Source organism: Terrapene carolina, unplaced genomic scaffold, assembly GCF_002925995.2.
Source record: "Terrapene carolina triunguis isolate 2854851 unplaced genomic scaffold, T_m_triunguis-2.0 Scaffold833, whole genome shotgun sequence".
NCBI lineage: Eukaryota > Metazoa > Chordata > Testudines > Emydidae > Terrapene > Terrapene triunguis.
The window spans coordinates 2330705-2343569 of NW_020665184.1; the positions used below are offsets into that span (position 1 = coordinate 2330705).

General features: G+C 59.3%; 1 protein-coding gene across 3 annotated transcripts in view; it reads left to right on the top strand.

Moving 5' to 3' along the window:
• The window catches only part of KANK2 (KN motif and ankyrin repeat domains 2), a 30565-nt gene extending 19104 nt beyond the window's left edge, over window positions 1-11461 (top strand). For all 3 annotated transcript variants that reach the window (XM_026660608.2, XM_026660611.2, XM_026660609.2), the window contains 8 exons: window positions 976-1075; window positions 2435-2647; window positions 3172-3259; window positions 7533-7752; window positions 7899-8041; window positions 8687-8887; window positions 9199-9297; window positions 9986-11461. In XM_026660608.2, coding sequence (XP_026516393.1) covers window positions 976-1075; window positions 2435-2647; window positions 3172-3259; window positions 7533-7752; window positions 7899-8041; window positions 8687-8887; window positions 9199-9297; window positions 9986-10048 — 1127 coding nt within the window. In that variant the 3' untranslated portion in view covers window positions 10049-11461. The remainder of the gene's footprint in view (window positions 1-975; window positions 1076-2434; window positions 2648-3171; window positions 3260-7532; window positions 7753-7898; window positions 8042-8686; window positions 8888-9198; window positions 9298-9985) is intronic.
• The last annotated feature ends 1404 nt before the right edge of the window (window positions 11462-12865 follow it).

Sequence of the window (12865 nt, forward strand, 5' to 3'; positions counted from 1 at the left end):
GACCCCCTGGACGTGGGGGGCAGCTGGCCTAAGCCTCAGAGCTGAAAGGAGAGATGGGGGTGGCTGGGGGGAAGGCCTGGGAGGGACCGGGAGGGCGGGGGGGCAAGGGTTGTGCAGAGCTGGGAAACCACACAAGACAGCGAGTGCAGCGCAGGACACCTGGGTCCCTTCCCAGCCCTAGCCGGGGATTGTAGCTTCATGGCTTGGGAGCCCGGACCCCTGGGTCCCCCTCCCGGCTACAGGGCCTGGAAGCCCGGACCCCTGGGTCCCCCTCCCGGCTACAGGGCCTGGGAGCCCAGACCCCTGGGTCCCCCTCCCGGCTCCTCCGGGGGCTTGGAGCGGGCTCTGGGTTGCCGGCGCTGAGGCTGGAGCCTGAGATTTGATTAGCAGTTACCATGAGCCGTGCTCGTTAGCCATGCTCGTTAGCTGTGCTCATTGCGTCACCCAGCCCCACCCCAGATTGCCCCACATGGGGGGGGATTGGAGGGTGGAACGGGACCTGCTGGGGGGGCACTGGGCCCATGGATGCAAGGACTGCTGCTAAGGGGTGGCGGGGGGATCTCTGATCCCATCTCCCAACCAACCCCTCCCCCACACTCCACCATCCCCCGGCCCGCTGGGCACCGGTCACAGGCCTTGCCAGGCCCCGGTTGTAACGGGCCAGGCCCAGCCGGCAACCTAGCATCTCCCCTCCCCCGCCAGCCAGCCCAGGGTCAGCGGTGCCACCCGGGCATGGGTCTGTGTCTGTAACCCTGCCCCCCTTCGCCCCCCTCTCGCCAGAGCCCCCCAGAAGCCAGAGGCCCCAGTGGCCCCGGACCTCATCCCGGCTCAGCCGGCTGCACCGTGCCCGAGTGAGGCGGGGGACCCAGGTGAGGGGTGTGGTGGGCCAGGGGCTTCAGGGGCAGCCAAGGGGCTTCAGGAATGGGGGGCCCGGGCCGGTCTCTGATCCTGGCCTCTCTGCTCATCTCCCCGCAGCCTCGGCTCAGGGGGGCATCAGATCTGGCACGAAGAGGCAGGAGGAGGCCCCGGAGCTGGTGGGCAAGAAAAGTCTCCAGTTTGTGGGTGTCAACGGCGGGTAAGGGGAACTGCAGAGCTGCCCCCGCCCCAGGTGGCCCTGTCGTGTAGGGGGTTAGAGCAGGAGGAGAGGGGGCTGGTGGCCAGGACGCCTGGGTTCTATTCGCGTTTCAGGAAATGGGGTTGTAACGATGCTGCCTTTGGTGGGACACTTCTGAGAGTATCAATTCAGGCCAAATTGCAGAGAGCCGGGCAGTTACAGCCCCAGGCTGGGGTTTCTCCACCTCTAAGGCACCAAACCAGCCAGCCAGAGAGGACCTCAGGCTCACCCCACTGGCTAACCACAAGTCACACAAGCAATTCCCTCAGACACTCCAGTTTCCCAGTATCCTCACCAGTGCCACTCGTTATGGGGACAGATGGTTATGAAAACCAATATCCCAGTAAAAGGGAAAAGGTTCTCTCGATCCCATAGGACCAAGCCCCAGACCCAGGTCAATATACAAGTCAGATCTTACCCACAAATCACGCTGTTGCCAATCCTTTAGAATCTAAAATCTAAAGGTTTATTCATAAAAGGAAAAAGATAGAGATGAGAGCTAGAATTGGTTACATGGAATCAATTACATACAGTAATGGCAAAGTTCTTGGTTCAGGCTTGTAGCAGAGATAGAATAAACTGCAGGTTCAAATCAAGTCTCTGGAACATCCCCAGCTGGGACGGGTCATTCAGTCCTTTGTTCAGAGCTTCAGTTTGCAGCAAAGTTTCTCCAGAAGTCAGAAGCAGGATTGAAGACAAAATAGAGGGGTTTCTAGGGCCTTTTATATTCTCTGCCAGGTGGAAGGACACCTCCATTCTTACTGTGGAAAATCACAGCAGTCCTTTGTTTCCATGTTACTTTGAAGGTTCCCAGGAAAGCTCAGATGTGGATTGGCGTCTCCCAAAGTCCATCGTCCGTTAAGTGTTTCTTGACTGGGCACTTCCTGAGAATTGTCCCTTCTCAAGAAGCCGACCAGATGCTTCACTGAGGCTACCTAGAATCAAACACATTGAGATACAAGTACAGAGCCAATAAACTGCACAAATCACACACACACACACACACGCACAGCATCATCATAACCAGCAAATCATAACCTCTGTATAGACACCTCACACGACAACCTTTGTATGATACTTGCTGCAAATATATAACAGTGGTTGCAACAATGATCTATACGGTCACAGTTCATGTCAATAACTAATGGTTAGAGCAGGGGGGGCTGGGCGTTAGGACTCCGGGGTTCTATTTGGCAGCTGTGGTGGGGAGTGGGGTCTAGTGGTTAGAGCAGAGGGGGTGGGAGCCAGGACTCCTGGGTTCTGGGAGGGGCGCGAGCTCTGGTGCTGCCCTGCCAGCTCTGAGCCCGCTCCCCACCTCAGGTACGAGTCCACCTCCTCGGGCTCCAGCACGGCCGAGAACTCCTCCGACAACGAGAGCACGGAGAGCGAGTACCATGAGGCCAGCGAGGGGCCCCCGGCGGGGCAGACAGAGACCCCCAGGCCCCCGGCGATGGCCCCCCAGAGAGTCCCTGCGGACAGCGACATGGCGACGGCAGGGGAACCCCCCAGAGCGGCACCAGAGAGCGGCACTGGGTAACTCTACCGGGGTCTGCGCCCTCGTGCAAGGGGAGTGGGGTCTAGTGGCTAGAGCAGGGGTTAGACCAGGGAGCCAGGACTCCGGGGTTCTCTCCCAGCTGTGGGAGGGGAATGTTGTGCCAGGGAATTGTCTGGATCCCAGCTGAGCTAACATCTTCGGCACCTGGTTGGGCTCTGCCCCTGCCCAGCCGAGACTACCCCAGGCCCAGGCTGGGCTCTCAGGGCTGCAGCCTGAGCCGGGATCATGCCCTGAGCAACTGGCCCTTGGCTTCCGTCTGTCCTGCACCCCCGCGGCCACGCCTGGGGAGGGCAGCTCTCACCTCCGGCCACCTTGCCCTGGCCCTGCTGCCCGTTAGACCCGACCTAACCCCTTGGGTGCCACTTTCAGTGACCAGCCACCTCTGCAGGACTCAGGAACAGCCCTGCCCCTTATAGGCCCCCTGGCTCATCCCCCCCAGATTCAGGATCCCCCCCCCAATGGGGAAGACCCCACTAGCCCCCTGGTCCCCCTCTCGTTGCAGGACAGGACTCAGCCCGGAGCTGTTAGCGGCCTGTGAAACCCTGCAGAAGTACCTGGAGAGCCCGGACATGCTCATGGACAAGGAGATGGTACGGCGAGATAAGGGGCCCGTGCGCGGGTCTAGAACCTGGGACCTCAGGGTGCGACAGCCCAGGCTGCTGCTGCCTGAGCTGCAGGCTCTAGACCAACTGCTGTTCACAGAGTAGCCACCGGGGGGAGGAGGGAAACAGTGAACCATCCTGGTGCAGGATGTGGGTGGTGTCAGGACTCCTGGGTTCTCGCTGCTTTCTGCTGGCACAGGGCTTGCCTCAGCGAGCCCAGAACACACCCCGCCACGGCCCGGCTTCCTGCCCGGCAGGTGGTTTAATGGACGCAGAGGAATTAACAGGAATAATCCCTAGAGCTCAGGTCCCTTTGCAAAGCAGGTCACAGGTTCATCAGCTGAGAAACTGAGGCACGGGGCAGGGACGTGACCTGCCCCAGCTCACCCAGCGGGCCTGGGGCAGAGCTGGGAGGAGATCCCCGGGCTCCTGAGGCCACGCTGCCTCCCTTCGCACTGCCCTCTTGGCTAGCGGCAGGGAGCACCCGGGAAGGGCCAGGGGCTATACAACGCGAAGCCCGGCGAAGGGTCCGCAGAGGGGCCCAAACAACCGGGAAATTCCCCGGCAGGATTCTGCCAGCGAAGCACCAGGAGGCTGTGAAGTGAAATGAGGCGCCTCGTTCACGTCAGCTGAGAGAAACGGGGGGGAGGATTTAAACAGAGCAAAACCAGGTGCCAGGCAAAGATTTGCTCCCGTTAATTCTTGGTACTAGGGTTAGAGGGTAAAGACCCCAGGGCCCCGTTGTCCTGGGGCAGAGCAGGGGGTCTGGGAACCAGGAGTGAGGGGGTCAGTCACAGAGATCCCCTTGGGACTGTCACCTGATGTGCTGAGACTACCTCTGAGCCCATTTTCCCTGCCAGCCTGGGACTTCAGCACCCTGCCTTGTTGAGCCAGACACGCCAGCCTGCTGCAAACACAGACCCAGGGGCTGACCCCCCAAAGTTGCAGACTTAACTGAAAACAGCTCAGCAAGTGCTCCTGTCTCCAGCACCCAGACACCCAGCTCCCGATGGGATCCAAACCCCAAATAAATCCGTTGTACTCGGTATAAAGCTTATACAGGGTAAACTCATGAACTGTCCGCCCTCCATAACACTGATAGAGAGAGATGCACAGCTGTTTGCTCCCCCAGTATTAATCACTTACTCTGGGTTAATTAATAAACAAAAGTGATTTTATTAAGTATAAAAAGTATGATTTAAGTGGTTCCAAGTAATAACAGACAGAACAAAGTAAGTTACCAAGCAAAATAAAACAAAACATGCAAGTCTAAGCCTGATACATTAAGAAACTAAATACAGGTAAATCTCACCCTCAGAGATGTTCCAATAAGCTTCTTTCACAGACTAGACTTCTTCCTAGTCAGGGCCCAATCCTTTCCCCTGCTGCAGTCCTTGTTAGTTCCAGCTCAGGTGGTAACTAGGGGATTTCTCATGACTGCAGCCCCCTTTGTTCCACTCCCTTTTATAGCTTTGGCACAAGGCGGGAATCTTTTGTCTCTCTGGGTCCCCACCCCTCCTTCTAAATGGAAAAGCACCAGGTTAAAGATGGATTCCAGTACCAGGTGACATGGTCACATGTCCTGTCAGCCCCCCCTCCATTCTTCCAGGACTGGCACGTTTGCAGTGGAGGCTTGCAGGTAAACAGAGCCATCTAGTGTCAATTGTCCTGGTTAATGGGAGCCGTCAAGTTTCCAAACCACCATTAATGGCCCACACTTTGCATAATTACAATAGGACCTCAGAGTTATACTTCATATTCCTAGTTTAGATACAAGAATGATACATACATACAAATAGGATGATCACACTCAGTAGATTATAAGCTTTGTATGATACCTTACAAGAGACTTTTTGCATGAAGCATATTCCAGTTACATCATATTCACACTCATTAGCATATTTCCATAAACATATGTAGTGCGACGTCACACCCTCCTCCTGAACTTACTGCCGGAGTCTTGGACACTGTCCATGGCGGAGGCAGTTCATGTAAAATCCCTGGTCGTCTCTGGTGACACACCCTCCCAGTACCTTTAAACCCTATGATGTTATTCATAGGTGTTCTTGCAAAGTTCTGGGTTTCAGGTCCGCAGGTGCCTGGGGGTGTAGTATTGCTAACAGTAATATCTGTTAAAGCGTGGGTGTCTTGGCATTTAGCCACCAATGCCATGAGGCGGTGTGCCTCAGTTTCCCCTTCCACACAGCAGTGTAGGCCACTCAGCCAAGGACATTTATTCCTCAGGTGCTCAGTGGACTTACAATGAGAGCACCTACTGGGCTCCTCTGCTTGCACAGGAGACTTGGGACAAGTAATCGGGGAATGGGGAGGTGACCGGCCAGCCTCCTTTTTCCCAGGGGTAGAACGGTGATTCTGCTTTCCCCCAACCCTATACCCTCTGCCAGTGGTTTATGTTTAATTGAAGCTTGTAACTGCTCGTACGAGTCTGCAAACCCGGCTAATTCACCCACTGCATCCACCCTTTCCTCCCACAAATACTGTTTTACATCATCATTGCACATATTCAGGAACTGTTCCTGAGTAAGCAAATCACACATTTCTTCCAAGCTTGGAATGCCTTTCCCCCTCACCCACTTGTCTAACAAATCCCTCATTACATTTACATAGGCCACATTACTTAATCCAGATCCCCTCGTAAAACTCCTGAATTTTACCCTGTAGGTTTCAGGTGTAATCTGGAGCTGTTTCAAAACCAGTTCCTTACATTTACCATAGTTTGAAGCATCATCAATAGGCATCTTATTGAATATGGCCAGAGCTCTGCCAGTCAATTTTGCAACCAAAGTGGTCATTTTTTGATCTTCACGAACCGCATGGAGAGTGCACAGTCTCTCAAAGGTGATGAAATATTCGGCAATATCACTGGATTCATCATACTGCAGACATAATCGTTCCCATTTGGGGATTTCTGGGGAAGTGGAGCCAGCCGCTGAAGGGTTTTGTCTCTTCCACTCCATTACAGCCAGTTCATGCTTCTGGGTCTCAATTTGGGCCTGTATTTCTCTGTCTTTTAAGTCCAGGGCTCACCGCCTCTCTCTTTCTGTCTCCTCCTGGGCAGTTTTCTGGGCCTCAATTTCTTGATCTTTTAACTCCAGGGCTCTTTCGTGAGCACCTTTCTGTGCTTCAGTTTGAGTCTGTTGCTGGGCCTCCATGGTTTCCCTGGCCGCAGCTGCTGCTTTGAGCCTCATTTCTGCCGGCCACATTTGAAACTCGCGGTCCTTTGCCTTCTCTTCCGCTTCCAGTCTGGCCAGCTCTAGGTTTGTAGCTGCCTCCCGGGGAGTCATTTTCCTGCTTTCTTGTGCTTATTTCCTTCCCCCAAAATAAACACACAGAAAATAACAAACCAGTAACCACTTGGTCCGTTCTCCGGCCACCACACTAAAGTTGACTTAAAATCCCTACCAGTGTCTCCAAGCAATCCGCTGTGCACAGATCCTGCCGACTACGCCACTGTGTCGGGTTCGTTCACAGCGACCCCCTTAGGACTGTCACCTCACGTGCTAAAACTACCTCTGAGCCCGTTTTCTTTGTCTGCTTGGGACTTCAGCACCCTGCCTTGTTGAGCCAGACACGCCAGCCTGCTGCAACACTGACCCAGGTCTGAACCCCCTAAGCTGCAGACTTAACTGAAAACTACTCAGTAGGTCACCTGTCTCCAGCACCCAGACACCCAGCTCCCAGTGGGATCCAAACCCCAAATAAATCCGTTTTCCTCTGTATAAAGCTTATACAGGGTAAACTCAGAAATTGTCCTCCCTCTATAACACTGAGAGAGAGAGATGCACAGCTTTGTAATGATACCTTACAAGAGACCTTTTGCATAAAGCATATTCCAGTTACATTATAGTCACACTTCTTAGCATATTTCCATAAACATATGGAGTGCAACGTCACACCAGGACTCCTGGGTTCTGTCCTGGCTCTGGGAGGGGAGTGGGCTCTAGTGGTTAGAGCAGGAGGGGCCGGGAGCCAGGACTCCTGGGTTCTGTCCCAGCTCTGGGAGGGGAGTGGGGTCTAGTGGTTAGAGCAGGGGGGTCTGGGAGCCAGGACTCCTGGGTTCTAGCCCCAGCTCTGGGAGGGGAGTGGGGTCTAGTGGTTAGAGCAGGGGGGGCTGGGAGCCAGGACTCCTGGGTTCTAGCCCCATCTCTGGGAGGGGAGTGGGGTCTAGTGGTTGGAGCAGGGGCCGTGTCACTTCCTCCCAAAGGCCGCAGGCGACACCCCTCCCCCTGTCTCCCCCCAGAAGGCCGCCTACACCCTGGTGCTGCAGGACTGGCTGCAGCTGTCGTGCCACAGGGAGGCCGCCCCCGAGGCCGTGGGGGGGCGCCTGGCCACATACCGCTCCCTCTCGCTCCGGCTGCTGGAGTTCGTCCTTAACATGGCGGACGGGAACGGGAACACGGCGCTGCACTACACCGTCTCGCACTCCAACTTCCCCGTGGTGCAGCGCCTCCTGGAGACCGGTGAGGGGCCATGGCGGGGAGGTCCAGCCCGGGGGGTGGGTTGTGGGGGCTAGTGGTTAGAGCGGGGGGGGGTTGGAGCCTGGACTCCTGGGTTCTATTCCAGCCCGGGGGGGTCTCCCCTCTACTGACTCTGTTTCCCTCCCCAGGCCTGTGCAACGTGGACAAGCAGAACAAAGCGGGCTACACAGCCATCATTCTGACGGCGCTGGCCGCCACCCGCTCCGACGACGACATGGCCATCATCCGGCAGCTGCTGCAGCTGGGGGACGTCAACGCCAAGGCCAGCCAGGTATGGGTGGGGGCAGGCCGGGAGCGGTGTGGGGGGGGATCTGGCTGGGGAGCGCCGGGGGCTGCGGACTGGCTGGGGGCTCAGGGGGCTGGGGACTGGCTGGGGGGGCTGGCTGGGAGCACGGGGGGCTGGGGACTGGCTGGGGGGGCTGGCCGGGAGTGCCGGGGGCTGCGGACTGGCCAGGGGCGCAGGGGGCTGGGGACTGGCTGGGGGGGCTGGCTGGGAGCGCAGGGGGCTGGGGACTGGCTGGGGGAGCTGGCTGGGAGCACGGGGGGGTGGGGTCCCTGCACTGGCTTATGGCTAGGAGCCGTTTCCTGGCCGCGATGGGCGCCCTGGTGAACGGCCGGGGTGGGGGCTGAACTAGCCTGGGTGCAACCCCTTCCGCCCCACACGGCCCCCGCCCCACCCACCTTCCCTACGGACTCCTCCCTCAACCCCTCCCCCCACAGACACCCCCCCACCCCTCCTGTCCCCTGTGGACTCCTCCCTCCCATAGATCTCTCCTGAGATTCCCCCCCAGCCCTGCCCCCCCACAGACCCTCCCCCATGGATCTCTCCCCTCCCACTGAGTTCCCCCTTCCCACCTGCCCCCACGAATCAAGCCCACAACCCCGCCCCGGCTCCGCTGACCCCGGCTCCCCGCAGGCCGGGCAGACGGCCCTGATGCTGGCCGTGAGCCACGGGCGCCAGGACATGGTGCGGGCTCTGCTGGCCTGCGCGGCCGACGTGAACCTACAGGACGCCGACGGCTCGACGGCCCTGATGTGCGCCTGCGAACACGGGCACGCCGAGATCGCCCGCCTGCTGCTGGCCACGCCCACCTGCCACGTGGGCCTGGCCGACCACGTGAGTGCCACGCCGGCCTGGGGAGCTTAAAGGGTGGCCCTCGAGCTGGGGGCGGGAGGAGACCCAGTTTTGCAGATACTCTAGGGGGATGGGGGGCGCTTATGCAAACAAGGCGATGTCCTGATTTGCATGTTGGCCTATGCATCAGCCCACTGCGTACCCATTCCCCTACGGGCGGGAGCCCCCTCGGGCCGGGCCAGGGGGGCTGCTCGCTGCTTTGGGGCAGCCAGAGGGGACAGGTGCATCGGGGAGCCCCCACCCCAGGCGATCCAGACCCCACCGGTTGCCCCTGACCCCGTTCCCTCCGGCAGGACGGCAGCACGGCCCTGTCCATTGCGTTGGAGGCTGGGCAGAACGACATCGCCGTCATGCTGTACGCCCACCTGAACTTCGCCAAGCCGCCCTCCCCGGTGAGTGACGGGTGCGCCAGACGCCCCCGGGTGCAGACAGAGCCTGGCCCGGGGCGTGGAACACCCCCCCACACACTGACGCAGATGGAGCAGGGCCATGCCAAGGGCCGTGTCCAGCTTTCCCGGGCTTGGGTCCTGTTTTTCAGTGCCCCCCGCCGGCTCCCCCAGCCCCTAGTGGCTCTAGCGGTGGGGAGCCGTGGGGAGCGCTGCCCCGACAGAGGGAGCCCCGGGGACGGGGCAGTGAGCGGGCCAGGCAGAGCTGGGGGCCGGCAGCCCCTCGGCACGGCTGCGGGGCTCACCGCCAGGCGGGAGTGGGTGGGTCAGCTCAGAGCCCGGGGCCCCCTGGGAGATGGAACCTCCAGGGATGGGGGTGGTGGGACAGTGTCTGGGGGGGCAGGTGGTACCCAGGGGGTCTGTGGGGAGCAGCCCGAGGCGTGTCGCACACACAGACACCTGCAGCTTAGAGCCGGCTGGCCCCCGGGCTGGGCGTTTATCCCCGGCTCTGAGATATTCCCTGAGCACGGCTGAGCGGACGCCCTGGGTCCGAATTCTGGATCTGTTGTGCATGACCAGTGGCGTGTCCCATTCCTGCTCCAGGCCTCAGTTTCCCCATCTGTAAAATGGGGACAGGGAGCGGGCGGACGGGGCCAAGGCCAGGTCGACACTGAAGCCGAAATGTTCTTTCCAGGGGACCCCAAAGCAGCCGAAAGCCGAGACCGCAGCAGCCGTCCTGCCCCCCGAGGCTCAGTAGCGGAGGAGGGACCTGCCGTGTTCTCCTCCCTCGCGCCCCCCCCCGGCAGCCCCGAAGACACCGATCGAGATGTGGGGGGAGGAAGGGGGCGGGTCTCGAGGGAACGCCGTCCACCCAAGCACTGAAACTCGTCCCTCCTGCGGTCCGAGCCGAGCCACTGGAGCCTCTGTCCCAGCCGGAGCCGGGGGGCGGCGGCTGCTTGCTGGTGGGCGTTGGGATGGATGTCGGGGGCAGCAAGGACACGACGAAGGAAGCCGGAGACAAGCTCGGCGGCGGAAATCTGGCAGCTGCGTTTTCTAAGTCTCCACTGGCTTTGGTCCCATGGGCCCTGCCACGGCTGGTTTGATAGGCTCCACTCCAGCAGCAGCTGCATCGCCCCGGCCTGCCTCCGGCAGACACCGGATTCCCATCCGGGACCATTCCTACACATCATGGAAATTCATGCAAGCCAGGAGCTCCCCTCCTGTCCCGCCATTGGGCTGGAGATGGGGGGGGGGCTCTTTGGTGCATTGTGGGTACTCCGTCCATCTTCAGGTGACAGACCCAGACTCCTCCTGTGCGTGTGACCTTGGGCAAGTCACAGTCTGTCGCTCCGTGCCTCAGTTTCCCCTCTGGATTCTTCTCTTTACTCAGTGTTATTTCTATGATGGAACCAGCTGGGGCTCTGTTTCTAGAGTCGATTTTAAAGGGAGCAGGTTTTTAAAAAAAACCTTCCTAAAAATGCCAGCCTGGTAAATTTGCATGGATTCATTACCCTACCTGGCCAGTAGGGGGCAGCACTTCCTCTCTCTATGTACCTACCTAGCTCTATATAGCTTTTAATTGCAATAACAAAACGTTTTTTAGTACCAACCGTCTCCAAAAGGGCCTTTCTCGCCGGCCAAAGGACGGGAAAGACGTTGGAACCAAAGTGTGTGGCAATTGCTTTTAAAAAGCAACAAATAGCAAAGGAAACATTCCTATTTTTATATCAAATCTATATATTAATATACGCCAAGAAAACCCCGAACGCTCACGGTTATTTTACTGCCCGGTGTTTAGGGCCTCGGCGGATGCAGCCGGCCAGCGTGGGAAGCGGATCCAGTTGGGCTTTTAGGGTGATGTCTTATTTCCTCCCCCCCCAACATTTGGGGCTTAGGTCAAAGCCGCGGTACAAATCTGTCTTATTTTTTTTAGTTTCTGTTTGCTGTCTGACCCTCCCCCCCCAGCCATGTTTATGAACATTGTATAATTCCCCTTCCCCCGCACACTGGGGCAGTATCCAGGGGTGGGGGCCGGTGAGCTCAGCACTCGGTTTATACCTGGGGCCGGGGGGGCTGTTTAGTCGCACATACCAAGCGGTGTATTCGCTGATGTCAGTATTACCTTCATCCCATTTGTAACCTGTTAAAAATAAAGCTATTGGAAAAAACATGCGCTACTGCTGGTCTGTTAAACATCAGGGCAGTGACAGGGCTGGGGCGTGCGGCAGGTCTGGTCCCGGTTCTGCTACTGTCCTGCTGGGTGAGCCACTTGTCCCTCCGTGCCTCAGTTTCCCCTCCCTACCTTTGTCTAGTTAGACCGTGAGCTCTTTAGGGCAAGGACTGTCTCACAGCGGGTCAATGCAGCACCCGGCGCGATGGGGCCCCAGTCTCGGTTGGGGTCTGGGCAGCGCCCGGCGTGATGAGGTCCTGATCTTGGTTGGGGACTGGGCAGCGCCCGGCGCGACGGGGCCCCAGTCTTGGCCAGGGTCTGGGCAGCGCCTGGTGCGACGGGGCCCTGATCTCGACTGGGGTCTGGGCAGCGCCCGGCGCGACGGGGCCCCGGTCTCAGCTGGGGTCTGGGCAGTGCCCAGCATGCTGTGTGTGGGCAATCTCAGTCTATCTCTCTCTAATTGCTACCGTAATACAACTAATATTAACGGGGCCGTCTAGCCGTGAAATCGCAGCCTCACCTGGGGCGCGTTAGTGTCCAGACTCCAGGGGCCCATCTACCCCGGTATCTGGCCTCCACCAGTCACCAGCTGCTGCAGAGGAAGGTGCCAGACGCCCCCTACTGGCCAGCGGCTGCCCAGGTTGAAATAAAGTTGTTGCTCGTCGGGCTGGTCCGTGTGGCGCTAATACAGCGCGGTTCTGTCCGCCCCCCACCCCCCGGGGGCTGCAGCCCGTACAGCAGGCACTGGCGTTTGGGCTCAGGTGGGCACGTTTCCCTGGTCCAGGCAGAGCGGCTGGTGCCCGGCTCCATGCTCAGCCCAGCCTGGGCCGGAAAAGCCCCAGCGCCCGCCCTTGCTGTGCTGGCAAAGTCCCGGGTGGGTCACGCCGGCGCAAGCCCTCAGCAGCTGCTAACGCCTGGTGTTCACCAGGCCCGGCCTGAGCCAGGCGCGCCCCAGGCAGAAACGTGGCAGGCTCTGGCCTTGGTCTCCTTCCCACCCACCCCCCAGTTCTCCTGATCCCCCCCCCTCCAGCTCTTCCCCCCCAAGTGCCCCTCACTCTTGACCAGCTGCCCCCCCTCAGCTAGCCCAGGCCGGGCTTGAAGCATCCGGGCCCCCCTCCCCCGCAGAGCCGCCATGGGGCAGGGGGAGACACTCAACGGGCAGCTGCTGGAAGGGGCAGGGGGGCCCTGGGGACAGGGGGGGCCCTAGCATGGGCGATTGAGGGTGTGGGGTGGTGCTGGGGGGGCTTGTCCGGTTGGATCCTGCCCCCCCCATGCACAGGCTGGGCTGTGGTGGGGGGTCTGCGGGGGGCTGGGCGCTCCGGGCAGTTCTGTGGTGACTTTGTGGGGTCTTTTGTTTCCACTGGGGTCTCCCTGCCTGCAGTGCGCTCTGGGGTGGGGGGCGGG